Source organism: Rissa tridactyla, chromosome 2, assembly GCF_028500815.1.
Source record: "Rissa tridactyla isolate bRisTri1 chromosome 2, bRisTri1.patW.cur.20221130, whole genome shotgun sequence".
NCBI lineage: Eukaryota > Metazoa > Chordata > Aves > Charadriiformes > Laridae > Rissa > Rissa tridactyla.
In genome coordinates, this window is record NC_071467.1 from 28379645 (window position 1) to 28407514 (window position 27870).

At 37.3% G+C, this 27870-nt stretch overlaps 1 protein-coding gene across 1 annotated transcript; it reads left to right on the forward strand.

Moving 5' to 3' along the window:
* Nucleotides 1–689: 689 nt before the first annotated feature.
* On the forward strand, nt 690–27795 carry NBN (nibrin). The gene is made up of 16 exons (XM_054192757.1): nt 690–926; nt 2843–2976; nt 4098–4243; nt 5357–5516; nt 5960–6063; nt 10611–10728; nt 11016–11206; nt 12289–12389; nt 14586–14727; nt 15188–15451; nt 15736–16039; nt 18119–18190; nt 19632–19787; nt 20800–20913; nt 21885–21934; nt 25209–27795. The coding sequence occupies exons 1-16, from the start codon at nt 896–898 to the stop codon at nt 25237–25239; spliced, it is 2118 nt and encodes a 705-aa protein (XP_054048732.1). The 5' UTR covers nt 690–895; the 3' UTR covers nt 25240–27795.
* Nucleotides 27796–27870: the final 75 nt, after the last annotated feature.

Below are 27870 nucleotides of genomic sequence, written 5' to 3' on the forward strand. Positions count from 1 at the left end.
TATGTCCTCTCTAAACTACTTTTAGTTTTCAGAGCTTTTATTGCAGGTAACAAAAAGAACTGAGTGAGTAGTCGCGAAGACCGAGTTCAATCAGCGGACATGGTGAGGAAGACTATCGACGACCACCAGAGGACCCTGGAAGACCACCAACGGACATAGATGAGTGTGCCTCAAGGACATTTATCTATATTAATACGTTCTAGGAGATAGTATGAATATGTTAATCACTTCTGGAAAATGTAATGAATATGAATACTCTGATCGCTTATAACCTTTGTAGTTGAGCGACACGGCGCGCACACTAGGTGGAGCGATGCCCTGTGCCGCAATAAAGGATGCCTGCTTTCTAAGGTTTTCAAACCAAGCCTTAGAGAGTTTTGTTTGCTGCTTTTACGCTGTCGTTACCGGCCCTGCCCCGCCTCACCCGAGCCCCTACCTGCGCCCTGCCCCTGGGCCCAGGAGCCGCGCCTCAGCTCGGCCTGGGGCTGCCAGTCCCGGACAAAGCCGTCCCCGGGGTACCAGCAGCTCCCGGGCGCTGAAGAGGCATACTGGGCCGTTGAAAGGGAGCGGGGCAGCCCCAACTGCGAACAGGTGAGAGGCCCAGGACCTCCCCGAGGCTGGGCGGGAGCGGGGGGCCGCCCCTCTCCTCCCCGCCGCGCATGCTCTGATACTCAGCCCCGGTAGCCGACGCTCTGCCTTCTTCCCTTCCCTTCCCCTCCCCTCCCCTTCCACCGCAGCTCCGGCCCGGGGCTCGCACAGACGTGGTAGTCCCGGTGGTGGTGGTAGCAGCGAGCGAGGGGGGTCCTCTTCCCTTCCCGGCCTCTCCCCGGTTTGCTGGGGGGCGCTGAGCGAAGCCCCCCCCTCACCCCCAAGGCGCCCCTCGCCGCGCTCCGGGATGTGGAAGCTGGTGTCCGCCGCAGGAAAAGGTGAGGGGGCACCGGACCCCGCCGCTCGGGCGGGCCTGGCCCGGGTACCGAGGGCCGCCGGCCCTTCGTTTCCCTGACCTGCGCCTGCGCCGAGCCCCGGGGCGGCGACCGGCGCCGGGCCTGGGGCTGCCACCCCGTGGCGGCCCCTGCGGTGGGGGAGGCGGGAACCGTCCGGGCCGGCCGGAGGCGGTATTTCGGCTGCGAGCGGGCTCGTCTGTCCGTGCTCCCCGGGCAAAGCTGCGATGGCCCCGTGCGGAGAGGGGTGAGGGAAGGCCTCGTCCGCGGCTAAGCCTCCGTTTTTCCCTTGAGCATTGCAGGCTACAGCTCATGTTAAATTTAGCGGGGCTTTACGAACCCATGTGGGATGTCTTCAAATGCTGCTGCAGCCAGTGGAGCAGGTCACAGTGCAGCTTTCAGACAGCCGAAGAGTTAGGCTCTGAGGCAGAACTCAGTCTCGGGAGTCTCTCCTTTCAGGACAGTTTTCTGTGTTGATGTTTCAAGGGCCCGGTGTTGAACTAAAGACATTATATTTGTTGGATGCAGAGATTTGAAACTAAACCACCACCGTACCTTTCTGCATCAGTTTCTTTATGCACAGGAGCTTTGATACATTGGTAACTTTGATAAGTGGTATCATGTAGTACGCAAATTTGTTCTTGGCTTAAATGTTTTCTGTATAATGAGCCTGCATCTACCCTTTTATTTCCGAATTCATTGGGAGCGGATTTTGGATGTTTGATGTAGTGGGACAGTACCTAATCCTATTGAAATGAACTGAGTTGTCTCCTACAGCCTGGAAAACTCTTGAGCAAGAGCTGAAACACAGGTGTTGTTATTGTATTCGGGATGATCATGTTTGTATTTGGAAAGTTATTTGCCTGGCGTTGATAACTAGAATTTAATCAGTAGTTATTAATGCATTTTCATCCAGAAACATTTCTGGTTCTGTTGACAAGTAGGTAACATGCATCTTTTTGTACGTAGTCAAGCCTTTCACTGAAAAGCCACCATGTGGTCTAGATGACACATACCAAGAATGAGCTAAAGCATAGGTCAGAGACTGAACAATGGCGGCTTTCCAGTATCTGAAGGGGGCCTACAAGAAAGCTGGAGAGGGACTTTTTACAAGGGCATGTAGTGATAGAACAAGGGGTAATGGCTTCAAACTGCAAGAGGGTAGGTTTAGATTAGATATCAGGAAGAAATTTTTTGCTGTGAGGATGGTGAGGCACTGGAACAGGTTGCCCAGAGAAGCTGTGGATGCCCCATCCCTGGAAGCGTTCAAGGCCAGGCTGGATGGGGCTTTGAGCAGCCTGGTCTAGTGGGAGGTGTCCCTGCCCATGGCAGAGGGGTGGAACTAGCTGAGGAACTAGTTTAAGGTCCCTTCCAACCCAAACCAGTCTATGATTCTATAGTTGATGTTGCAGGTCTTCTTACATTCATTAGGAGGACATTTTCCTCTGAACTGCTTAATAAGTTATGTAATTAAATTATGTTCCCTCAAAAAATTATGTACCCTTAAAAGTTGTGTTTTGGAAAAGCTATCTTACATCGTAATATCTTTTTTTTTTTTTTAATTCTATATGCAACATTTAATTTTCAAGAGGTAATGCAAGGGAAAAGTTAAGATGCAAACTATTAGTAAAAATATATTGTCCTTAAAAAAAAAAAAGTGTACGGTCACTTTTGTAACTGCTTTGTTTATCATAAAATGTGTCCTTTTATAATGGACAAAGCAAGGGAGAGGGGAAGAAAGAGATTTTTGTCTGTAAATGCATAATTGTCAGCATAATAAATAATGCATGACAAAGTCAAGTTTCAAATATACTACGAACTTCTGAATGTTTCTGAAGTGCTTTGGGTATTTTGGAGTTTTTTTGTAAACTGATATTTTTCTGTCTCTTGTTTATTTTCAGGAGAGCCATATTGGCTATTAAGTGGTACAGAATATGTTGTTGGACGTAAAAACTGTGCAATTTTAATTCAGGATGATCAGTCTATCAGTCGAAGTCATGCAGTTCTTAGAGTAAGTCGTCCTGAAACAACCCCGGTAAGTAGCCAGCGTTTTACTGCATTATCAGTATGCTATGTGGGTAATTCATTTTGCCATGACCATACATACTCTGATTTAACTCTCACTGGTGTTTTATGCTTGGAGTAGAACTGTTGATCATCTGCCTCTTCTTAATCTTGACTTCTCCTCCCCCCCCCCCCCCAGGGTTTCTTGTCTGTTGAGAAATTTAGTGGCATAATTCTACTGGTCCAAGCTCCCTTTTATCCCAGAGTGAAGATTCACTAGAATCTGTATTAAAATAATTATAGCAGGAAAATTATGCAATTAAATTTCATTACATAGACAAGTTTTAGGTCTTGGTTCTGGAAAGTGCTTCCGTTGTGTTACTGCAGGCTTAGTTCATGTTTCATTCCACATCATTAATTCCATATTTGCTTAGGGGACTGAAAATAAAAACGTCCCAAGGAGAATTAGCAAGCAGCAAATACTATCACTTATGTGTTGCAATGTTTAAGGACATTTTGAAGCCAGTCAGCAGGAATTTCATTTATGTAACTATATATAGAGTTTGAAATTAAATACGTAAAACTTATTTGTCCTTTTAATACTGCAAATAGTGTATAACTACGTGGCAAAATTTCATAAAAACAAGCTGACAGTTTTCTCGTTGGCTTGGAAATCATTTGCGAAATACGACAGTGTCTAACCTCTTCTCAAGATGTGCTGATGCCACCATGCCCTGCAGCTTGTGGAAGACTAGCAGTGCTCGTGGAAGGAAGTGAGGGAAGGTGACTTGGGCACCTATGCCAGGGCTGAATGGTAGGTAAAAGCATCATAATAAATCTTGGAGCCTTACTAAATCGCACTAACAGAGGCTTTGGACCAATGAATGATTGCCTTGCACAGCCTCCAAAAAGACTGTAAGAAGCACAGAAGTTCTGAAGCTAAAAATATGTATGTTTTCTCTCATTCCTTCACAGTGAAAATCAGAAGATAAATAATTAAACGTAGCCAGCCTCATTGTCCAAAGTCTTTATTTAGGATGGTATTTTGTGGGCTTTTTCTTATTTATCTACCATTTCTGTAACAGTAACCCGTTTCTGATAAAACTGTCTCATTCTGATAAACTGTAGTGACTTATTTATGCTTATTTTCAGAGCCAGTCTCTTTCAGTCCCTATATTAACAGTAACAGATACATCTAAGTATGGTACCTTTGTTAATGGATCAAAACTTGATGGTGCTTCAGTGTCTTTGCAGTCTGGTGACAGAATCAACTTTGGAGTCTTTGAGAGCAAGTTTAGGTAAGTGCTTTGATTATAAAATATCAAGTAGAAAATAGCACTTTTCAAAAAGAATATTTTAACACATCGTACAACTCAGCAAGCGATACGTCAAGGATGAATTTTTAGAAAGCAAAGGAGATGAGTAGTATTTTGCCAGTGTTCCACACCTGCTTCTACAATAGTTTTCCATTACATATATTCATAATATAATTTGACACTAAGAGAGTAAAATTGTGGGTAGTAAAGAATTGGCATTTTAGAAGATGTTACGTCATGTACAGTGAGCATTTTCAGGCTATCTTAGGCAAAGAATAAAATCCTAAAACATAAATGGTTCTAAAGAAGGGAGGAAAGTTTAGGGTAGGGAGAGAGCTTGTCTGAGCCCTTGATAGCTGTTGATAATGTAATGAGAGAAGAAATGACACAGCTGGAGGATGCTTTGTGGAGCACTAGCCATTGAATGCTTCTTGCTATGATGTACATCTGCATTCTCTTTAGTGAACCCAACTTATTAATTTTTCAAATTTAACGTGGTAGCCAGTGCTATCTGCTTGAATATATGAAGCACTCCTTGAAGTAAAGTGGCAGGTAAATACAACAAATTATATTAGATAGGACAAATTCTATTAAATTGACACTAAAGCAACTAGAAGTTGGCTTTGTTCCTTAAAACTTGGCTCAATTTTGTCACTGCTGCTGGTATTATTTGATAGAAAAAAATGGCGTTACTTGAACTTGCATTCTACAACACTTAACTTTTTTTAAATACTAATATGTTAATTTAGAAAACCATACTTTTGCCTTTGTAAGCACATACTCGAGTTCTTCTGATACTCCCTGACCTTGCAATGTTCTTGAAGCACTAATTCTATGTGATGTCTGTGAAACACCCAAAAGTCCTTAGAAATACTTCAGACATCAAGTTGAAGTGTTGTTAATTTTTCTGAATAAAAATCAGTATTTACTTTCTTCAGGAAATTTTAAAGCACGGTCTTTGCTTCAGGTAAGAGTATGGGTCTCCCGCCACCTTCCGATTTCCCTGAGACAAAACATGATAGTTAAGTCAGCTCTGTTTATCATAATGATTGTCTGAAATAACTAAAGCAATTCTCGTTTACTTGTTCTTTGCAGAGTAGAATACGAACCTTTGGTTGTCTGCTCCTCATGTTTAGATGTAGCTCAGAAAACTGCTTTAAATCAAGCCATCCAGCAGCTCGGAGGCCTTGTTGTGAATGAATGGACTAAAGAGTGTACTCATCTTGTGATGGTATCAGTAAAAGTTACTGTTAAGGTATGTTGAGGTTGGAATATTGGTGGCATTGCTTTGCAGTTTTCCCACAAATGAGAATTAAATTACACACCTGCTCAAGATTTTTCTCTACAAAGCTATGAAGTCAGCTCTCCTTTTCCAAGTTTAGAAAGAGGTGTATGTTGATGGGAGGTTGTAGGGAAAGCAAATGAAAAAAGTGAAATTTGAAGACTGTTACTGATTTATTTTTTTAATTTTTTTTCCCATCAGTTGCCTGGCACATTTTCGTAACTTTGATCAAGACAGCAATTAAAAGCTAGGCTGTTAGAAGCAAAACTATAGTTTTTCAGTAGCAAAATTCGGTATTGTTCTACTTGTTTGTGTGACGTTTTCCACATCTAAGATCTTAGAAATCTAATGTCAGTTGAACCATATTCTAGCTGAACTTTTTCCATGCAGTAAATACATATTTCCTGTCTTTTCAGACTATATGTGCTTTAATTTGTGGTCGACCAATTATAAAACCAGAGTTTTTTGTTGAATTACTCAAAGCTATTCAGTCCAGGCAACAGTTGCCAAATCATGAAAAGTAAGTATTGTGTTTTCAGTGTCACAGAATTAAATTTATGGTACTTAGGTTATCAAATAACTGCACATTTATCTGACCATATTTGACAGAATATGTGATTTACAGTATCTTTATTTGTGGAAGGATGCTTAATATGACATACACTTTAATATTCATGCAATTTTCTTGGGTCTTATCCCTAGAGTTATAAAATGAGCTCTTGGAGTTGACTACGTGCTTAGAGATGTTACTAGCTCTAAATATGACCTTGTTTTGTTGGTACGTTTAAAGCAACACTTAAACTCTTTTGGGAGATGATACATTAAAATAAAGAAAATTTTATTTTTATAAAAAAATTATATTAAGCTTACCTCATTATGTAGATATATTTTCCCAGTATGCAGTTAGTTACTGAGTTTAGTGTAAACTTTGGTGGAAACAGAATTAGCTTCACCATTGAATTCCCTGAAATAGTAGGAGTTTTTAATTAATCTGTTAAGAGATGAAGTGAGACTGATGTGCATTGGTCCTCACTACATGAGAATAAAATACTCATTGTTTTCATGTTTAAATTAACCTAAATAGGGAATTCTTGCTTTGGAACAAATAAGTACTGCAGAATAGTCCTTTCAGTTATTTTCTCTACGTAGAAAAGTGTAAAATGATCCATTACTGTATGTGAGAATTTCATCTGAGCCGATATTGCTACTATTTTTACCTTGAAAAGGAAGACAGTTGTGTTTTGTTTTGGTGGTGGGTTTTTGTTTTGGTTTGTTTTTTTTTTTTTGGTTTGAACATGTGACTTATGCAGGGAAATTTTCATTGTTTTTTAAAAGGTAAACTGCATGGGTACTCTTTTTTTAATTGCTTCTGTTCTTTGCATGCTTTGGAAGATACCCTGAAATGAAATATATCATGAATGGAAATTGTAAGAGTACTTGGCATTTGAAAAATAACATGTTGAACTTTTAATGTCACTTAACAGGGAGAAAAAGTTCATTCATTCAAGACATTACAGTTTTTTTGGATGTATTATTTTAACCAGGTGGATGCTGGACACCAGACATTTGAGTTAGGGGAAGAAGGTGGTGAAGAAGAGCAGAAGTCACTGTTGGTTTTACATATGTATGGATATATGCACATACATATGTCTTAGGACATAGCAATTTATTTTCCTTAGTGGGTCTGATGATAGCCATTGGTAGAACAGTTTGAAGAACGGGGCTGGGGGGGAAAGGGGCAGCTAAACAACCTCAGTGGTGCACACACAATGATGGAGGCAAAGCTGCTGAGGATTCACAATAAGCTGCATTTGCTACATGATAAAATACATCTTGTACAATGTGATAATACCTTATTAGAACAATACAGGTGCCAATCTGGAGCAATTGGTAGAAAACAGGCTTTAGTTTCTAGATGCTTTTTACATTTGCAGGGATTTATGTAATACATCAAATGAGTTATCTGTGAGTTTGGTTTAAAGCTCATTTGGTCTTCAATTTCGGAAGAAGGGGAATCTTCATGAATTGTAACTTTTCCTTCTGCTTGCACTTCTACATTGTTTTATAAGGATGTGAGAAAACTAAACAAACTTTTTTAGAGTCCTCTCTCAAATGTTGGACCTATGGTTTTCTGGCAGATTTTTATAATTTTTTTTTTAAGACAGGTAGTACAAGCCATCAAAAGCTAGCAGTTGATTGTGCAATCTGGAATTTACTTGGTCTGATGTTACCTAGCTGTAAGGCCACTGATATTATCTGTTACAGTGGCAAGCAAACAGTGGCTTGGGCTCTTGAAACCAGTGCGCGTGTTGTCCGTTCCTTTAATATAGAAGTGACAGTACAATTGAGCTGTGGTGCGCTCTCTAAAATAGAACAAGAGGGATATGTTTCCCGTTCTTAAATATTTTTGCTAACTATTAAGACCCTCAGAGGAATTGAGCTGATTAAATGTTAGTGACACTAGCAGAACATCCATTATGTAGCTTTCAAAGAGAGACCTCTCATCAAGCTAAGTGAGACAGATGGTATAATACGCAGGTTTATCTTTAAAATAATCACAGTATTTTAAATAGGTGATATTTTTAAGATGTAGCTTGTGGGGAAGATATTGAAAACTTACTTAGCAGCTTGTTTGCATTCAATTTCCAAAAATACTTTTAACTTTCATAGGGAATCTCTACATTGTGTATTGTAGCTAAAGCTGATACATCTACAAGACACTGAACAACTTGGGGCAATACTAGTTCGGATATGAAATAAGAAGGGTATATTGATGTAGTAATACAGGGTGACACTGTGAATTAAATCTTGATTACTACTGGAAATCTGATCCCCTCCAAAAAACTTAGGGAAATATAATCTTAAAGTTCAAAGAAATTAAATCTTCTTTTTGTGTATACTAAGACTTCACACTTGCTTCCTACTTGAGGGTTTTTATGGTGAAGTATAATACCCCAGTCCTCTGGTACTCTCTGTCAACCTATGGAAGGAAAAACAGTAACTGAGGATTTCACTAATGGCTGTGTAAGTGCAGCCCTGTATGAAATAACACGTTTTATTACAGCAGTCCAGTGTAAATAGTTCAGGGCTTTAAAAAAGGATGAAAGTAACAGAGCCTTTAACAGAAACTCATCAAGAATCAAAATCTACTTATTGAAAGATTCAAGACGGTAGAGGGACTTTTCTGGATAATGATGTTACTGTTCAAAGCTTATGGAGAGAGAGTACAAGGAGCACTTCAGAATCCTAACATGGAAAGAGACTGTGTTGCCTTTTGAGCTTAATCAGCAATGGATAAGAGTTTCAAAGGAAAATTAAAGGTTTCTTTGAGGAGAAGATGATCCATTGAAGTTCCCTGCTGAAATTAAAAAACAGAGGTTTGAAGTGTATTTATACAGAAACGATAGTCCAGTTCCAAAGTAATGGAGGCTGCTGTTTCCCCCTTTCTACTCATCCTTTGGTCTTTAAACATGGTTATATCCCCTGTATTTATCTTAGGTTAATAACTGACTCTACGGTACACAGTGTCAGAAGTCTTTTTGGACTGATAACTAAAATCTGAGTTTCCCTATTTCTTACAATTAGTAGACTTTATTTCAAGGCAACGATGTTTTTGTAAATAGACTTTGATATGTTTCAAAAACCTGTTCAATACTCATTTTTCGAAACCTGATGGTTTCAGGCTGTGTAATTTCCATTGTGTACGTAAAGCTTCAGGAATTGATTATGAAGAACACAAAGGAACAATGATAATTTAAAATTAACTGTAATTATATAGTACATTTTAGCCTATCATAATTGAATTACATATTTGGATGCAGTAGAAAATTTACATGCTTATTGTTGTGTTCAGATATAAGTATGTGAATATTCACAGTGTCTGAAGAATGTTTATGTTTACAGATGGTACGTTCTTCTCAGACACTTAAAATATTTCAGCACTTCATGGAGTATGTTTCTTGCTTAGAATCTGATCTGCATAAATCAGGAAAAAGAAATTAAAAACGTATCCATGTGTATGTATGCATACAATATATATGTAATTTATTGTGCTGTTAAACCATATTTTGGGAGTGTGTTTCAGCATCTTTTTTTTTTCCCTGCATAGCGGTATGAGAAGGATGTATAATCAGCAGTCAGAATAAAGAGAAGTAGTTCTATGATCAGCCAAAGTGCATATATAAACTGCTGTTTAGGTACAGACATAGTATAGTATGGTTAAAATTGACCTGTAGTTTCCCTTCTTTCTAGTATGTGCCTTCACCTTGCTCTGTCAGAACTGCTTTAGTAGTGAATGTGTGGCTCAAGAGATCTTGTAAATACTATCGTGAAATTACCAGTTAGTTGCGTATCTTAACTCTAGAGGCTTTTCATGATGTAGGCATGCCATATAGGCTCCATGGTAACTCTGGAACTGAGATCACAGGCCATGACAAAAATGCAAGCTTCAGGGTAGAATTTCATTTCTGCTTAATCTGTTCCCCAGCTGAACTCTCCTGGTCACTTTTCACACTGGACAAAACAGTTGAGAATCTGCAGGGTGAATCAGTTCAGTTCTCTATCCCACCTGCGAGAAAAGTGTACTTACTTTTTGTCGTATTACAAGGCTGTCATCTAGTCTGATGGTACGCAATTTCTTGATCCGATAGAGAAGGAGTGTCTGTCCCACTTGAAGGGTAGAGGAAGCAAGATGACTAATTTTGTGTGGAGTTTTACTATTAGCTGGAGTAAATGCAGAATGAGATTGCAGTCTTGTGTGTCGATATTGTTAGTGGAGAGTGCGGATACGTGTACAACAGATGCTTTAAAATAGTTGGGTTGAATACGTTCCTAGAAGTGTTGTCCTCTTAGTTACTGAGGTAGAAAGTCTTAGTCTTCGATTAGATGTTGAGAAATTAGAGGCTCTGTTTCTTCTTAACAGTTTCTGGAAAAAATATTTATGTAAATAGTTTTAACAGAGCAATGCAGTATTGTAACTTGAGAGCTTTACTCTAAAACAGAAAAGACTATGAGTCAGTACTGATAGGTAAATCTGAATTTCGTAACTTTAATTTTCATTTCTTGCAGCTTTTATCCTCCAGTTGATGAGCCTTCCATTGGTACTGAAAAACTGGACTTAACTGAGCGTCATGAAAGGAAAAAAATATTCTGTGGAAAAACTTTTGTATTTCTAACTGCCAAGCAGGTAATCAGATTTTACATTGCAAAAATGTTGCAGGGGTAGCTAAGCACAGATTCTGTGAATTCACATTCATTCTGGGTTCATCAGGAAAGAAGGATTTCTGTGTATTTATCTTCTTACCATACAATTGCCTAAACAAGATGAAATACAGGGGGAGAAATGGAACACATCACATCTGCGTTAGTGCATCAGTGATAAGCCTTATGCTGGTAGTTCATTATGTTGATACTCCTAAACTGACTGTATTTTAAGATTTGGGTTTGTTTTTTTTATTTGCATTCTCTTTTTAGCACAAGAAACTGGGTCCAGCAGTTATTCTTGGAGGAGGGGAAGCAAAGTTGATGACGGAAGGAAGAAAAGAAACATCTTTACTAATTTCTCCTGAAGTTTGTGTTGTTGATGTGGGGTTGACAAACTCCCAGATGTCAGGATCTGACCCCACGAGAAACTGGACTGATTCCATTCTGACTGTCTTACAAAGGTGCAGCATTATTCTCTTGTACTGTGGTAGGGTAATTTCAGAATTTTTGCAGAGATTGACGTCATGGTGTTTGCATACATATTTAAGCAGTAGCATGCTTATAAAGAGGACATCTTCTTCATTGCTTGAAGTATTTAGCATAGTAACTAAGATTTCTTGAAGAAGGAAAGGAAGGACTTGGCAGTTCTGTGAGGATTTGATGGGAGGGTTGTTGGGTTTTTTTCCCCTTTCTTGGAGGATCCAATTCTACAAAATTTCATTTGAAATTACAGATAGCCAGTGGTTTTTCTTCTAGTATTTAAAAGAAGTTAAAAATTAATATATTCTAAGAATGAAAAATAGATAATCTATGTTTTTTTTTCAATGAATATACATATTTATTTCATGGAAAACAGATGTGATGGCACCTTGAGGTCATGTGGTTTGTTGCTGTCTAATTATTTGCATATGGTGTTTCTGAAGAGCAGCTTCTGTTTAATGAAAATCATTTTTTGTTTTGGTGGTAGGTTTTGTTTGAGAGGGCAGACTGCATGTTTTATAGATATTAGGATTTTCATAAGGTCATTTTATTAAAACAATGAAAGAAAACAAAATCCCAGTCCTTAACCTAATACATAAACTTAGTTCCCCTGAGTTTTCCTGCTAAATAGAGGAAAGTGTACTCAAGCTCTACTCCTGGCTGTAGTACAGAAGAGGGGTGTGTGTGCCTAATTAATTTTAAGAAGCACTCAAATCTTTGAAGTCACTTTTTCATTGACACACACTTTTGAATCAGAGGTGGAGCACAGGTGGTTAAATGCCCAGAACTTGAGCAGGGAGAGATGCATTGTGCAGATTACTGGGACTAGACAGTGGCTACAGCAGCAGGAAATGTGGAAGTTCTTATGTATAGGACATGGGTATAATGATGGAGAATTATGCTGACACTGTATTGTGAAAAATTATAATGTAGACTGGTGTTTTTTGAAAGGAGGAATGGAACATTTTGTACTATTTGCCTGTTCATCTTGGAATCTGTATTGAGAAATGTTTTGGTTTTTTTTTTTTTTTTAATTTTTTTGTCTTTATTTCTATATTAACAGCAAGGATCTCAGGGCTATTCCCGAGGCAGAAATTGGATTGGCAGTTATCTTCATGTCTACGGAAAACTACTGCAACCCTCAAAAGCAGCCTCGTAACAAAGGTAATTAGAAGAAGGGTAGTAATAAGTCATCAGCAGTAAAGATAAAAAAAGCAGTATTTCTTTTTGTACATGGGCCTCAACTGTTAATGCTCAACTTCTTTTGTTCTGCAAGACCACTAAAACAGAATGACACTGTATGAAAAATGTATATTAGCCTGAAGAGGTAATTGGTTTTTAATGGTCTTGCAATAAAAATTGCATGACTCTTAGATGTAAATAAAAAATAGCTGATCTAAAATGAGCATAAAAAGCAGACACATAGTACATTGATCTTTAAAGGAAAGGTACTTTTAAACAATCTTCTGAAGTTCGCATTTTTAGTGGCCACTAAATTAATATATATGTGGTGTTTGAATTCCATGCTATTCTATCTTTTATGAAAAGGCTGGGGTAATAGGGAGGTAAAAGATGGATGTTAGAAATTGAGAAAATAAGAATAGAATTAATTTGTAAGGGCTTCCCCCCCCCCCCCCCCCCCCCCGCAAAAAGGAACTTGCTTTAGGAAAATTCAAGCACCCCTGACCCAGTTCAAAACCAAACATGATCTTGATGTAAGAAGTAAAAACAATGAGACATGATTGGCACATTTGCTAAAGTAATAGTTTGGGGGTGGACAGTCCAAGTCTTGTCTTGAAACTTAACTAGTAGTCGCTAATACAGTAATCTTTGAGATACAGAGGTTTTTTTGTCATGCCTCTTCCAAAATTGTTAGTCTATATATTCTTGCTATAAAATTGACGGTTATGTGTGTAATTTTAGGTTCTATTGCGTTCTACAAAGTGTTAGAGCAAATAGAAAATTCTTTAATTTTTAAAAAACGAAACAAAAACCCCATAAATTTGTCCTTATATATAGGAACATTAGTTATTCAAAAATATATTTTGAAGAGAGAAAGATACATGTGCCAGTACTGGCAGAGGTCTAAAAAATATTTTAGTTGACTGGTATACCTGTATGAATAACTTATATATGATCTGTTGTCTATCCGGTTAGTTTAGAAAACAATGCAAAATAATTTAATTCTCAGATTAAACTTAAAGATACTGACCCTGCAGACATCCGAATAAATCGGAAATGCTGATTCTTGTTTCCAGTCTGAATGATTAAATTGTTGAAAATTAAGTTGTCGGATTGAATTGTTTAAACAGACTGTATATTGGGTTTGTAAAGGTAGCCATGTTTACAGTTTATTTGCTAAAAGGGAACAAATGTTATTGTTTGGGAGTTAAAAAAACTTTCATGGACGTGTTGCAAATAAAAGGGATTGCAAACGAGATTTCCCCCTCTGATCTTGTCTGAGAACAGCGAATAGAAACATATATTAGATGTAGTTGCTCAAGGAGGAGACCTAATTGTGTCTATAGGTTATTCCTCAGTAGGTTACAGCGGTAGGAAAAATGAATGTATATATGTATAAAGAATGGGCGTTCTGAAAGGATAGTACTGTCATTGTAGTCTCAATCAGAATGAGATGCAGGAAGAATGTCAAGGGCTGAGAGATGAGTAGTAGTTAAAAATGTATCTAGAAGCACAGTGAGACATAAGTTAAAATAGTAACTGTTAGTATGACATAAGTATATGAAGACAAGGACAAGTAAAAGGGCAGACAATATAAAAGTTGTGTATGCTCTTCTTTCTGTTTTACAAAGAAATAATGCGAGTAAGTAAACAAAGCAGCAAACGAAGTAAGGGAATCCCCTGACTATGGGGATTATGAGAAATTGTCTGTAGAAGATATTCTAAGGCTTTTTAGTAGCAATTATTGGTTCTGTATTAGTAGAAATAATCCCAAATATAATAATCATGTTAGAGATCATCATAAAACAGTAAATGTAAGGAATTTTGTGCTCTGACAGTTTTGCATAAAATATATATTGCATGATTTATTAATTGCATTATGTCCCTATTAATACGTGATTTCCCATTATGCTTCATTTTTATTTAAGCAAAATTCCATGACTTAAGTCTGTGGAATAGTTAACTAAAACTGAATTCCAGAATATGGTCCTTTAGAACTGTTTCTTTAAGTTTCTTTTTTAATCAATAAATCTGCTTAATTTTTTTATTAAAGTTCCTTTAAGACCGTTTTACAAAAGCTTTACCTCATCAGTTAACGATAGTGATAGCAAATAGTGATGCGAAGAATCACAGGTTTGATATTAAACTTCTAATTCTTCTCTTGTGTTGATCTTGCAGCTGTAACTAAAAGCACTCCAGCATCAGGTGCTGCAGGGGGAGCCATTTCCCAGAGTTTGGCCGTGGATGAAACCATAATGGCAACTGCTGCGGATGACAGCACACTATATGTAGCTGATACAGAAATAGAAGAGCAGACATGGTAAAGTATTCATGGAAATAGTTTCTAAGCTAATACTTGCAAATAAAGCAATCTTTTGTGGCTTTATTTGTGGCTTTGTGACACAGGAACTGTGTCATTGCCGTGAACAAAGATATATAGTGTTAGAAAACACACTTACTAAATTGCTGTCACTTGTCCGCAGTGACATAATTTCTGCTTTTGAGTGGTAGATAACAAAACATCACATAGGACGACTTAATGACTCTTTCAGATAAAAGTGATTTGACTGTCTTAACTATTACAAATTTTCAAGCCATTTCACAATTATAAAAATACATTTATCATAGCAGATTTTACAGTTTGTTTTTAGCACACCTATATTGTTATAAGTACGTTGAAAGTACAGGTACAGCTTTTTTAAAAAAGTGGTATTCTACAGTGTATCTCTGTGGTAACTTCTTGTGCATTCACTTAATATTTTTTTTTCTGTCTAATGTAGTATGGAGATAGAGAATACTCCCCAGATGGAAGGACAAAGGAAAATGGCTGTTCAGGATAGAATTGCTGTTCAGAAAAACCCTACCACAAGCAGCAGTGTAAATGCGGGAACATCAGGATCTAGAGTGAACAGAACATCTGGGTTTAGTCAAAAAAGTCATCCTATCTCGCCATCTAAAATTTCAGAAGCTGGTAAACCTAGTGAGTGTGCTTCACGTCACCAGTCTAACTCAATTACAAATTACTTCCAGGTAGCTAGAAAAAGGTATGTTGAAATGTTCTTGACATTACTTCCCTTAATGTTATGTTGGTGCTGTTTCTGGAAAATAATTTTAACTCAAGGGACGTACATTTAATTCAAAACGTACTTAAAAAGGTAATTTTTAGATCAGCTTCCTAGAATGGCAAGCTTTTCCTCAAGGGTACTTACGTTCAAATTTCACAATGCAGTCACTAAAACCCCAGGAAGCTGTTATCTTGCGTATGCAGCTAGCTATGTTAAAAAATGCTTTTGTAATTTATTTCTTTTGTAATTGCTTTCTGTCTAAGGGAAAGAGCTGAAGAAGGAGAAGAAACATCTGTGTCCAAACTAGCAAAAGTGGAGGAAAGGTCGTCGCCTGTTTCCAAGTGCACTGAAAAGCATGCGCTGAAGAGAAAGGAGTTAGATGATTTATCTGAAGATACAGAGGCACTAGAAATTGTGTTTGGAAGCAGAGACCTAGACTGGGAAGATCAAATGGCAGATCATGACCAGGAAACTCAAGGAAACGCACGAAAAAAAAGATGTTTGGAAGCCAAAGAAAGCAGGATTCAAGAAGTAAATGTAAAGCAGAGAGAGGAGAATAAAATATTGGTAAGTTATAGTCTTCTCGTGTACGTAATCTTGAAATTTACAACTGTGTTGGAAGGATGCAGATAGCTCCTTTAAGGATGAGGCTGCCTGTATACAGAAAGTGGCTTTGTAAAGTTTGTTTGCTTAAACCTCTCAAATCACTCTGAACTAAAAATTGTAATGGTATATCTATTACATGTGAACATTGCAATGTTACCTATCTCAATGTTTTTTTGATTCTTCAGGAAATTATTTCTTTGTGAATTGAAAGCTAATTGTATTCTGAATGTTTTCCTCTGTCTGCTTGAAGTACTGTAGGTAGAACAGCAGAATATATCACTGGTCCGAGAAAAACTTCTCATGTTGCATGGTGTGTGAATTATAACATTGATATTTATACTTAAATAATAATTATATTATCTTTATGTAATGAATTTTCTGGAGAAATCTTTAGTTGACCTCTTCTGTTGAATGCCAAGAGTAGTGTCCAACATCGTTCAAGTCAGAATCTCTAGACGTTACATGAAAGATTATTAAAATTCCTGTATGAGGCAATTCAAATCACTGATGTCCTCATAGGGGAGGAAAGAAAACCCAAAACCAACAAAACCAAAAAAAAAAACCCAACAACAAGCAAACAAAAAGACAAAACCAAACCACTGCTCGTGGTCAGTTTTCTTGATTATTTCTGTGGTTTTGAGAATGATGCAATTTTCTAAGAGAAATGAAGAAAACAATGGATTTTGAGTTTACAGTAGCCACTCATTGAAAAAAAAAAAAAAAACAAAAAAAAAAAAAAAAACAAAAAAAAAACAAAAGCAGTTTTGCAGAGGAAAACAGTGTTGAGAGCTCTAGCAAAGTAGGCTCTTAACTATGCAGAGGGGAACAGGAGAGAGAAGGAACAGGTTTAATTTTTGTTTATTTAAAAAAATATATTTATATTAAAGCTTACTTTCCGGTCAATTCTTATACAGTGTTAAGTGCTGTAATAATGAAGTTTGAATGTGTGATTGAGTAACTGGAATTGGCAAGATACCTTGGATCAGATGAGACTTAGTAATTATCTGTGCATCCTTAGCTCAGACCAGCGTTAACACTCTTGTCTTGATATTTTGCTGGAGCTTGCTTCTGACAAAGCGTGAATTTTGAACTTCATTGTGATGCTATTTTTTTGTGTTATTAACAGGCAAATTAGCAAGTCTAATAATTGTAGAGCATCTTTATTTCTTGCTTTTTATACTGTCAGAGAGGAGGTACTTTCTGTCGGGTCTGACTAAAATGGCTGCTTGTAATAGTCTTTTGAATTTTGTTATGACCTGCAAAGTTTTTCTAGCCTAACTTCTTGTCAGGGTCATGAAGGAAAACACATTCGTATATATAATTAAACTATTATCAGATGCACACTTGAAGATTTTTGCTGACAAAAAGTCTTCTAATAGTTTAATAATGACCTATTTTATTCACGTAAATTATATTTTCAGTGGCATAGGAAGGAGATTTCATGTTAAAGCTTCACAGGCATATTTATGTTACCTATTTTCTTTAAGTGTAGATGCACCTTGTGTACCTGGCAAGACAGAGAATGTGAGCGGGTGACTCAAAATCTACAGGGTGTATAAAGCTGATCTAATTTTTTTCAAACACTGAAAATAATTTATGAAAAGCAAATCTGGTTTTAAACTATGAGAGGAAAGCAACCTGCAGAATACTTTCCTATCCTAGTAATGCACACATGTACATTTAACATATGAAGTTGAAAATGCTACTTTTTCTATTCAAGAGCTTTTACAGTATTTTCCAGAACCTGGCAGGACTTTGAAGATTGTACACATGGACAAATCCCCCTACTGGTGTAAGGCGGGGGGGGGAGTGAGAAAATAACAGTGATTTTTTTTTTTGTAATTGAAAAAAAACCCAACAATTATTACAGTGTACATGAGATCATAAAAATTTAAATGTACAGTGCAGTTTCTTCTCTGTCTAAATGTATATATTGATTTGAAAATGCTTATTCTCCTGTAAAGAACAGCAGTCAATTTTATGTAATTAAATCTGTATTTAATTTCAGTGTTACATTTTAAATAATTTTTCTTTGAATAGGAAGAAGAGGAACTCGGATCAGTTCTAGCTGCAGAAGTGAAAAGTGAGATCAAGCAGGAGTTGCCAGTCTTGGTAAGAAGTTTGAACAGCAAACTTTGAGAAGCATTAAGAAAACATGTCAAAATTTTGCTTTTAAGACCGTAGTATTTGGTTTCAGTGTAAAGGAGGTTCTGAAGATTGTACTCCTTAAAATAATCATTTGTAAACTTGAAGACTACAGTCCAGCTTATTAACTGTGAAAAGACAGAGCAAACTGTAGTTTTGTAATAGGCATTTGGATGGATACTTAAGATGACTGGAACTACAGCAACCTGATGTAACTGTAGTAACCCTTCAATGCAGTTAATACTTGCGCTGATGGTTTTGTTACTTTACTGCTTAAAGACCAGACAAGAACGTAATCCCTTCGTTTGCTCTAAGGAGATCACAAGTAGAATGGGAGAGAATGGACCATTGAGAAAACAGATGTAACATACACTGACTAAGAGTAAACAGAGTGCTGACTTTGTTATGGATGAGATGAAGGAAGGAGGGAGGGGAGAATTGCTGGGAATGGCAGTGAGGCAGAGGAAAAGGAGACTAGGCTGAATGAAATTGAAAGGGAAAGATTCTGTAGAGGTAAAGGATAGTGTAGCCAGACAACAATGGGCAGGATAAAACCTTTCCACAGACGTACAAGAAACAGTCTAAAAAGAGGGAATGCTGTGGGGATATACCAAAGTGCAGGGTCAGCTGAGATCACTGGACTTCTAATTTATACTTTGCTATAAAGCAGCTGTACTGCATCTGGGCTGAAGCTGTTCATGAATGTAGTTTAACGTTACTTGTGAACTTGTCCTGGACCCAGACTTCATTTTTTAATTCACATAGGTCTGTCCCCAAGCAGCAAAGTGTGCATACAATTTACGTGGCATATGAGCATTCTCATATACCAGAAAAAGTTGCTTCATTGATCAGATCCAGTTTACAGCCCTAAAGTTGGCCTAAATGGTAAATTTAGGCTAGAATTGAGCTGAAGACATACAACTTTGTCTTCCATGGAGTTAGCTGGAGTTTCCATTAGACTAAGCATACTTCATTAAATTAGTCCAGGTAAGAAGCAAGGTGGAGAGAGCAAAGAAGTAATTCTTATATATTAGCTAAACCTAAAAAAAAAAAAAAACCAAAAAAAAAAACTTACTTGAAGTTTTATCTTGAAGTAAAATCCTAGTGAAATGAGGTACACTGACTTCAGTATTATTACTGCAGTTCTTAATGATCCTGTCTTTTCAACAGATATAAATATGAAAGAAATGAATTTACTGAGCTCCCAGCTCTCTTGGTAGTATACGAGGAGGCTGAGAAGTACATCCATCTTCTTAGCTTCTAGCACTGCTGCTGCTTCCCCTTGTAACCCTAACTTTTGCCTCAGCTGTATTCATGATAGTTTCTTTCTCTAAAGTTTATACTGTTAGCTATGCTTTATGTCTGTTTATACGCTTGAAGTGCTCCTTCCTTTTTCTTCCCACATAAGAACCGCAATGAACTGCAAGATGACTCCAGCAATCTTCCTAGTAGACTTCTGTTGACTGAGTTTAGATCATTGGTTGTCAGCCATCCAGGACAGAACAGTCAGCTTGCTGGAAATACCAGCTATGGAGGAAAGAAAAATTTCAAGACCTTCAAAAAGGTTCGTGTGTATTTGAAATGGTCACAAGATGGCACTATTTAAAAATACTAAAAAGTATTGCCTTAAGATTGTAGAAACATGTCATGAAAGATTATTTTTTTAAGTTGATAGTAACTACAGAAAAACAATTTTAATACCATATTGTACTGTTAACCAATGTTTTTCCAATTGACTGAAGAAGTACCTGGCTGACAAAGGCTTACCTTGTGCTAGATTATTTAGATACTTGTACTCTCTATTCCAAGCTGTTATTTGGAGTAAGTGGTTAAGTGATGCCTACCATAATTTCTGGTTGTACCTCCAAAAGCTAGCGATTTGACTTCTCCAGAGACCTACTTATAAAGCATATGCTGATTCAGAATCTTGCATTTTATCTAATAAATCTTGGATTTCTAAGTAGAACTAAATCTGGTATTTCACAAAAGTAAGATCATTGCTTGCTTGGGTCCTGAAGATAATTTTAAGAAAATTCTTAGTGTTCTTCAGCTCATACTAAAAAAAAAAAAAAAAAAAAAAAAAAAAAAAAGGGTATAGGATTAACTAGAAATGCATTGATGCATTTCAGTAAAATATTAGGTAGAGAGTGTGAGTCATATAATGCAACTTCCAGCTTTCTGGGAGTATGCTCTCATTTTTAGATAACACTTTAAATTTCTGATAGTATTTTCTTTTCCACCATTTTGTAAAAGATACTTATGCATTCTGATGATAAAATCGATTCTATCAGTAAAAAACAGTTTACAATGTTTTCAAACTCTATTTACCGTACTATCAGATTTATTTAGCATGCATAACTTGTCAGCTTTTTTTGTTTGTTTGTTTCTTTAGGAAAAAGGAGTTAAGAGCTTTCTGTATGTGCTTTTTTCACTTCAGTGTCTTTTAAATATCATCTCTTACGAATGTTATTCAAAGGAAGACTGACTGACTTTCTTCTGTGATATGTGAATAGACTCTCATTTACTTGCGGTGTGCTTGCCTTGTATTGTAATCATAAGAATTTATTGTCTGGCAGGTAACTTATCCAGGGGCAGGACAACTTCCATACATTATTGGAGGATCAGATTTGATTGCTCACCATGCTAAAAAGAATTCAGAGCTAGAAGACTGGTTAAGGCAAGAAATGGAGGTAAGGAATTATTTCTTGAGGATGATCAAACAAACTTGATTTACGTAAGTGGTCATACCAACCTATGGTCATTACTGAAATACTTCAGAATTTTATTTTTGAAATAAAACCTCAGCCAATTAGCTGTCCACACATGCTCATAGGAGCACAGGCATCAGGAAAGTTACTGAAAGTCAGAGGTCAGTGGTAAGGCTTATCTTTTTGCTGATTATTTGAATTGATTTTACATGCAACATTCATATAATCAGAAATATTGATTTAAAGCAAAATTAATAACCTAAAAGAGAATTATTTTGCTAATTAAAAAAAAGATCAGCATTATGGAAACTTGAGACTTCTAAAAAAGTGACGGGTGAGCTAGGAAGAACTTCTATATGGTTAATTATGTTCAAATTGTTATACAGTACAGTTGATATTCTGCTCTTGAACAGAACAGAAAATTCCTGAGTAAAATTTTGTTGGAGTATACTGAAGAGATATAGTAAGAATAAATTTAATATTTTTTTCTATTGTAAAAATCTTCACCTTTGTATATACAAGTTGTAAAAAATATTCTGTTTTCTCACAGCAGTTCTCTAGCACTTTCATTTTCCTGTATACAGATCCCATTACAGCAACAGTTCTCAATTATCTCCCTTTTTTTGTAATCCCTTGGTATAGATAATGCTAATTAAAATTCCCTTTATGCACCAATAATCAGATAAAAATTTTCCTGTTTCTGTAATGATGCTAAAAAACCCCAAAAAACGTATTTCTGACCAAAACTAGTATCTTGCACAAACTTATCCATTCCATTAGTTGGTAGCAGTAGCCAAACTTGAGTAGTGAAATGTGTTATCTAATGTGAATATGCACTGAATGGAGTACTTACAGAAAACTTAATTCTTTAGGAAAAACTGTGTTCATGCAGGAATGTATTGTTTATTAGCTTCATCCTTAACATCAAATACTGAATGAACTTACTTTTTCAGGAACAGAACCGACATGCAAGAGAAGAATCACTTGCTGATGATCTCTTTAGGTAAGAGTTTTATGTTTGTACTTAGAAAATGTGTAGTTTTTGCATTGCATCTTTTTTTGGACTAATTCCAATTTTGTGAAAGACTACTTTGATTATTCTTGTCAAAATTCCATGTATTCCCATGTATGGAATATACCCAAAATGACTCAATAACTTCTCTTGTTTCTTTTATGCCTTAAACTTTTTCAGTTTCGTTCAGATTTGCTGCAATTTTTGAATTGGAACATTCTCATACAAAAAAATGTTGCTATTTCCTGGCTCATATGCACAAGCTTGGTTGTTCACAAAGGCTGGAAGAGATTCTGGGCTGAGGCTTCCCACAATTAGTGTTTGCTAGAGCCTAATGAATTGTTTTGATCTTACAATTAAGTCAGTCATCTGAATTGCAAAGAAAAAGGGATGGGGTCTGGCACTTTTTCATTGTGGCCATGGCATTTACCTGTCCCTGAGTGCTGAGTCATTTGAGGAAGCTAAATCATCAGAATACTTGTTCTGTGAAAAAGTGATTGGCAGGACTGCTTTCTGTTTTGTTTTTTTTTGATCTTTGAAGTAATGATTCCCAGAATTCAAAACAAAAATAACAGTTAAAAAAAAACCCACTAAGTAAATCCTTTAGTAAGGCCCCTCTGCGTTACTTATCTTTGAGGCTTAAGCTACTTGCAGACGCATTCACGATGAAGGAGCTCCTACTTTTTTTTTTCCGCTTGTTAGAAACTCCGTCAGTGCCTCACCATCTTTCCAGTTTTCAGACTGTGGAGAGGAGGTGTTTTTACACCAGTCATTCTCTGCTCTTGACAGTGTAGTAGAGTCCTTAATTCTGTCCCAATCGGTGCTTATGTCACAGGAGATTGAGAGATTTATTTGGTAGGTTCACCTTGGCTGTTTGCCATTGCTTTTTTTGCCATAATTATTACATTTGCCTCTAAAACAGTCTGTTTCATCAGTTTTCTTTCAGTGACCCTCACTTCAGTTGTCTACCGCTTTCCCTAATCTCTCTTTTGAAAGAGAGAATCATCCTGTTGATTTCCTGTCCAGTTACTTTAAACTTTAATCCTAATTTAATGATTTATAACCACTTTCTAATTTAAAAAAAGTTCTAAACCAAGCTTTCTACTTTATCCAGTTTTTACATCTGCAATGCAGCCTTTAAATATATGTCAGTTATGAAGACATCTATAAAAAACGGTGCAGCTTGATTGCTGTGCTGGAATCTTATTTGGTTAAAAATATCTTGATCAATTTTAGCCTTTCAGCAGCAGTGGAAAGTTAGATAATTTGCATGCATTCATGCTTAGAAAAGTCTTTACCTCAGTTTATTTAGGTTAGTTTTACTTACAGAAGTTTCAACAGTCAAAAATATTAAAACACACAATTTAATGTTTGGCAGTTTGTAACCTACTTCTAATTTTGTCCCTAATCCTGAGTAAAAGTACTTGGCTTAATGCTGATGTTAACAGCTGAGACTTCCCATGGAAATGGCATTTGATGATGCCTTTAGAGAGTCCTGCAGTATTATTCCAAGGTAAAGATAAGCTAGAAAGAAAAGCTGTGCCCTCAACTGCTGCTGAGTACGTACTGAGATAGAGGAGGAAGGGAAGGCATATCATACTCTCTGCCGAAACTGCAGATAAATGGGTTATATTCAGTAACGGCCCTTTGTATCCTTCGCTCCCTGTGCCCAGCAAGGTCTTTTGTTTCTTTGTGCATTCACTCACAGTAGTGGAATCTCTGTAGTTATTTTTCCATTTCAGGCCACAGGCACTGTTACAGTTTCCTTTCTCTGATAATGTTGTTTGATTTCTTTCTGTCTGGAAAACATCATCCAGGCTTCATTTAACATGGAAAATGGCTGGAGGTGAGGTGGGGGAGATTACATAAAAAACACGTTCATGGCTGTCACAGACAGGCTTGAAGCTCTTGGTGTCCTGATGGCAGGTTTCCATCATGTATCATCCCCTTCTACTACCTGCTTATCCTCCACCCTATCCTTTCCTCCCACTGCCTTCAGAATAGGATTTGGTGTCCAGGACATACTTAAATGTTAGAACTGATGTGTTTCAATGCTATAGCAGTAAATTCAAAGAAATGCTTTTAATATAAGGTCTCATTTTCTTTAGCAAAGATTTCATTGTTTTCTTAGTTTTTATGTGAAGAAACAAGCAACCACTGTTTGACTTCTCACCTGCCATCCATTTGGCTAAGACTAAAAGTTGTGCATTTAAATAGAAAAACGGGTATGGTGAAGAAGGATGTTCTTGTCCAAATCTCTATCAAAGAAAGATGATACTGCATATCGACCTGTGTGAGAGCCAGTCAGAAAATCTTAACTGCAGTAGCAGCTCGCTCTGTAATCAACAGTTAATAATGGAGCATTTCTTTCAAAGGGTACACATCTCATTTTTTACCAGGAGTCTGAGATGTATAGCAACAGCAGTGACTTCGAATACCTTTCTAGTTATGTGGTGATGTAATTTGGCTCACAAGTGGTCACATTTTCCTGACTAAGCAAAAAAAAAAAAAGTCTTGATGAATGAGAGCAGAATTAGTGGAAGTAAAACTGCCTGATCATTCAGTTGTGTCCGTAAGTTATTCATGCATGAAACACATCAGAATTTCAAAGAAGCGACACGGCATTTTTGGGAGATGAAGCACAAACGGAGAGAAGAAGGCCAAGTGGTAGCAGTGTTGAGCAAAGGCAATCTGTAAGCATATTGCAGTAAATCAAGTAACCATTTAGAGTATCCAGAAAGTAGATGTAAATTACTAAAAATCAATCAGAAGCTGTGTAAAGGGGGAGGTAAGGCAAGGAACTGCTTTATGGGGGAGTAGGAAGCAGCAGAAGGGTTTTGTCTGAATGAGCTGTGGCCAGATGTTGTACACTGCTGTGAATATACAGTACCTCTTTCCCCTCCTTCCCTTTTATTTGTTGGTTTTGTTTTTTTTTTTTTCTTTTTTCAGTAAGGAATTTAATTTTGGGACACTAAAGGCTTGGAGAAACTTGCTCATGTATCAGATTTAAAAATTTTTAAGTAGCTAGGAAGTCAGTGAAAATTTTAGTAAAGGTTATCCCTAGTTCATGCACAGGTTCCAGCGTACGTGTCTTTCAGGCAAATTGTAGCAAATCTAGTTAATTATAGAAGTGCAGTCAGGGAAAGGGCTGAACGCTGACCAGTCCCTTGTTATGAATATATAATAAAACTATTTACATCACATTGTTAACTTTGAATATCATTAAACTTTACTTATTTGTGACAAATCTTCTTTTTTGTTGCAGATATGATCCTAATGTGAAAAGGAGAAGATAAATTGTGACCTGAATTTACAGTTATTCTCTAGGAAAAATCTGCTTTCTGTTTCTTAGGTTTGCTGGTTACAGCGTGAAATCTATTATTGTAAGACTTGTTTTTAAGTCTTGCTTTTATTAAAGAAAAAGAAATGTTTCTTTCACTGCTTGGTAATTACAGATTGCGCTTTTTCAAGACCTTCACATTATTTGCTTTGTATTAATGCTCAGTAAAATACCATAGATACTTAGGAGATCCGTTTTAGGCTCTTTATTTCTAATGTTTGCTTGTCATTACTAGCTGGGGGGGGAGGAAGTTATCATCAGGCTTTTTTCTTTTCAGAAAGGCTCTGTTAATTAGATTTTTTTTTTTATATTGTCAATTTTGTCTTGAGGTGGAGGTTTTTGAAGACTTCATAAATAAGTTAGACAAAACTTCAAATTTGTATCTGAGTAAACAAGTATGCAATATTGATAAGGTCAGTCTTTTTCCTGTTTTTGAAGCTGGTGACATCAAATCATTTTTAGCCAGCCACTAATTTTGTGCGACAGCAGATTTGAAACAAATGTAAACTCAGTGATTTTTGTCCTATTATGTCTTCACGTCTTCAGTATTTGCTTGAACAGCCTACAGTTATACTAGAAACATTCTTATAAACTCTGTGAAAGATACCAAAAAACTTTGCAGCAGGAACAACCATTTTAATTTTAGTTTCTTGGGAAGGAAGAGAGACAAGTGCAGGTTCTTTCTCTGCGTATTTCTTTTCCTTTGCAAATAGAAGAGAACTGTGCACGGCTGTTTAAGAACAAAACACTTACACAGAAAGCCCAAAAACTGCATGATGAAAACCGTCAGATTATGAGAGTCTGTGTACTTTCCTGTAGTATTAATTGAGAAATAACCCTGTACATTCCTCAGAAGTGTAAATTCTGATATAATGTCGTCTTGTATTCTGTAATTGTTTTTATTTGTAATGAGACTCAACTTAGAGGGGGAGAAGGCTGAATTTGATAGCTTCTGGGAGTCAAGTGTGTATGTGTGGAAACCCACACCCCCAAAATAAGACTTAAAAAAAAAAAAAAAACAAAAAACCAAAAAACTTGGTTGGGGTGTGGGAGGAGTTTCCCTGGAAAATAAAAAAAGAAGAATGTGTGAATCCCCATGAAAATTATGTCCATTACACAGCTACAAAGATTCAGGCCAAGAGAAACCAATGAACTTTCCTCTGAAGGGGAGAAAAAGAAGTAAAGTATTGTTCTTCAGCACGTTTGCATGGATATTGTCTTGAGAATGGGGACTCTTTTGGGAAAGACTTAAATGCAGCTGATCCCTGATCATGATAGTCTTCTCTGTGGTTCATTACATAGAGCAACTACTATTGTTACCGTTACAGAAGATCTTGGAGCTGAAAAAAAGAGCTTTTGGAATTTGAGGGATTCCCATGAAAGTACAGTTTCTGCTCAGCTGTATGAAGCCATCAGGTACAGGTGAAGATGGACATTGCATCCTGTTTCAAGAGGCAGGATGGTAGGATCTCCATCATGTGAGGAAGTAATCTGGTTGATGTAATCGAATAGAAGTACTCATTAACAAAACTACTTCCTCTGGCAAGAGCTCAGAACATGCAACCAAGATAAGCTGTTTCAAGCCACTCTGTCGTGTATCAGATTTTGAAGAACAGCATCGTAAAATCTGTGTGTATCAAGATAGCAGATAATGCTGAATTCGGCATGGTTGCATGGTCTCAGAAAATAATTGTTCTTCAAAAACCAGTGTTTCCTCAGGTCAGTCTTTGCATCTTCTCGGTCGCTTGGTCAGGGATGCCCAGAGTGAAGCACAAAGTGGGAGACCAACACCTGCGAGTTCAGCAATAGCCGTGAGAGTGGGTTAGTACTGCAGCTTGCAAGTGGGCCCGTCAAGTCTTGTCCACCAAATACCTTTAAAAAGTCTGTTCATCAGGATTGAACTACTTGCTGAAGAAGATGTAGTGGCTGCTGTTCATTGCACCCTCAGGTGGGTTTTTTCTACTGTCACAAGGAGAATCTCCAGGTTTTCCTGTTGGGCACCCACTGATCCACTGGGGCAGCTCTTGTTGAGGGTGACTTTTTGGATTGCTATTACTAAATTCAAGCAAATAGCTTGGATTGCAGAATATCAGTGGACAAGATTGTGTTTACAGTTGTAAAAAAAACAGAACTTGCCATTTCACCTTAGACATTCTCAAAAGATACAACGTACAGGGGCTTTCTATGATGCCAAGTCCTTTGCTGCTCAGGCTGCACTCTGCTAGTGTTGCAACCCTGGTGGCACATCTGAGACCACTCATGTGACTTAAGGCTCTTCAAATCCACTTCCCCATGGGGTTGAATTTAGCAGCTTTGGTACTTTTTTTTTTTTTAGTTACTCAGTGTCCTAGGACTGATGGATTCACCCGCCATGTGACTGCGGGAGCACCCATAGACAAATGCTTGGAGATTTCTTTATAGGTCTTGTTTGAGACATCTCTGATTCAGCACTTGCAACATCATCAGCTTTCTCTGCAGTCTTTCACAGGCAGCTGTGTGCTCTCAAGAGGGGAGGGCATTGGGGAGGGAAAAAAAAAGTTAGGATCAGCACTTGGCTAAAGACGGACCCAGTGTATGTTCCTGTTTT

Bases quoted from the DNA above. Each gene is read 5' to 3' on its own strand.
- NBN (XM_054192757.1), top strand. From the start codon at position 896: ATGTGGAAGCTGGTGTCCGCCGCAGGAAAAG. The intron at 4,244-5,356 runs GTAAGTGCTTTG...TGTTCTTTGCAG, and splicing joins GTCTTTGAGAGCAAGTTTAG to AGTAGAATACGAACCTTTGG. The intron at 14,728-15,187 runs GTAAAGTATTCA...TGTCTAATGTAG, and splicing joins GAAATAGAAGAGCAGACATG to TATGGAGATAGAGAATACTC.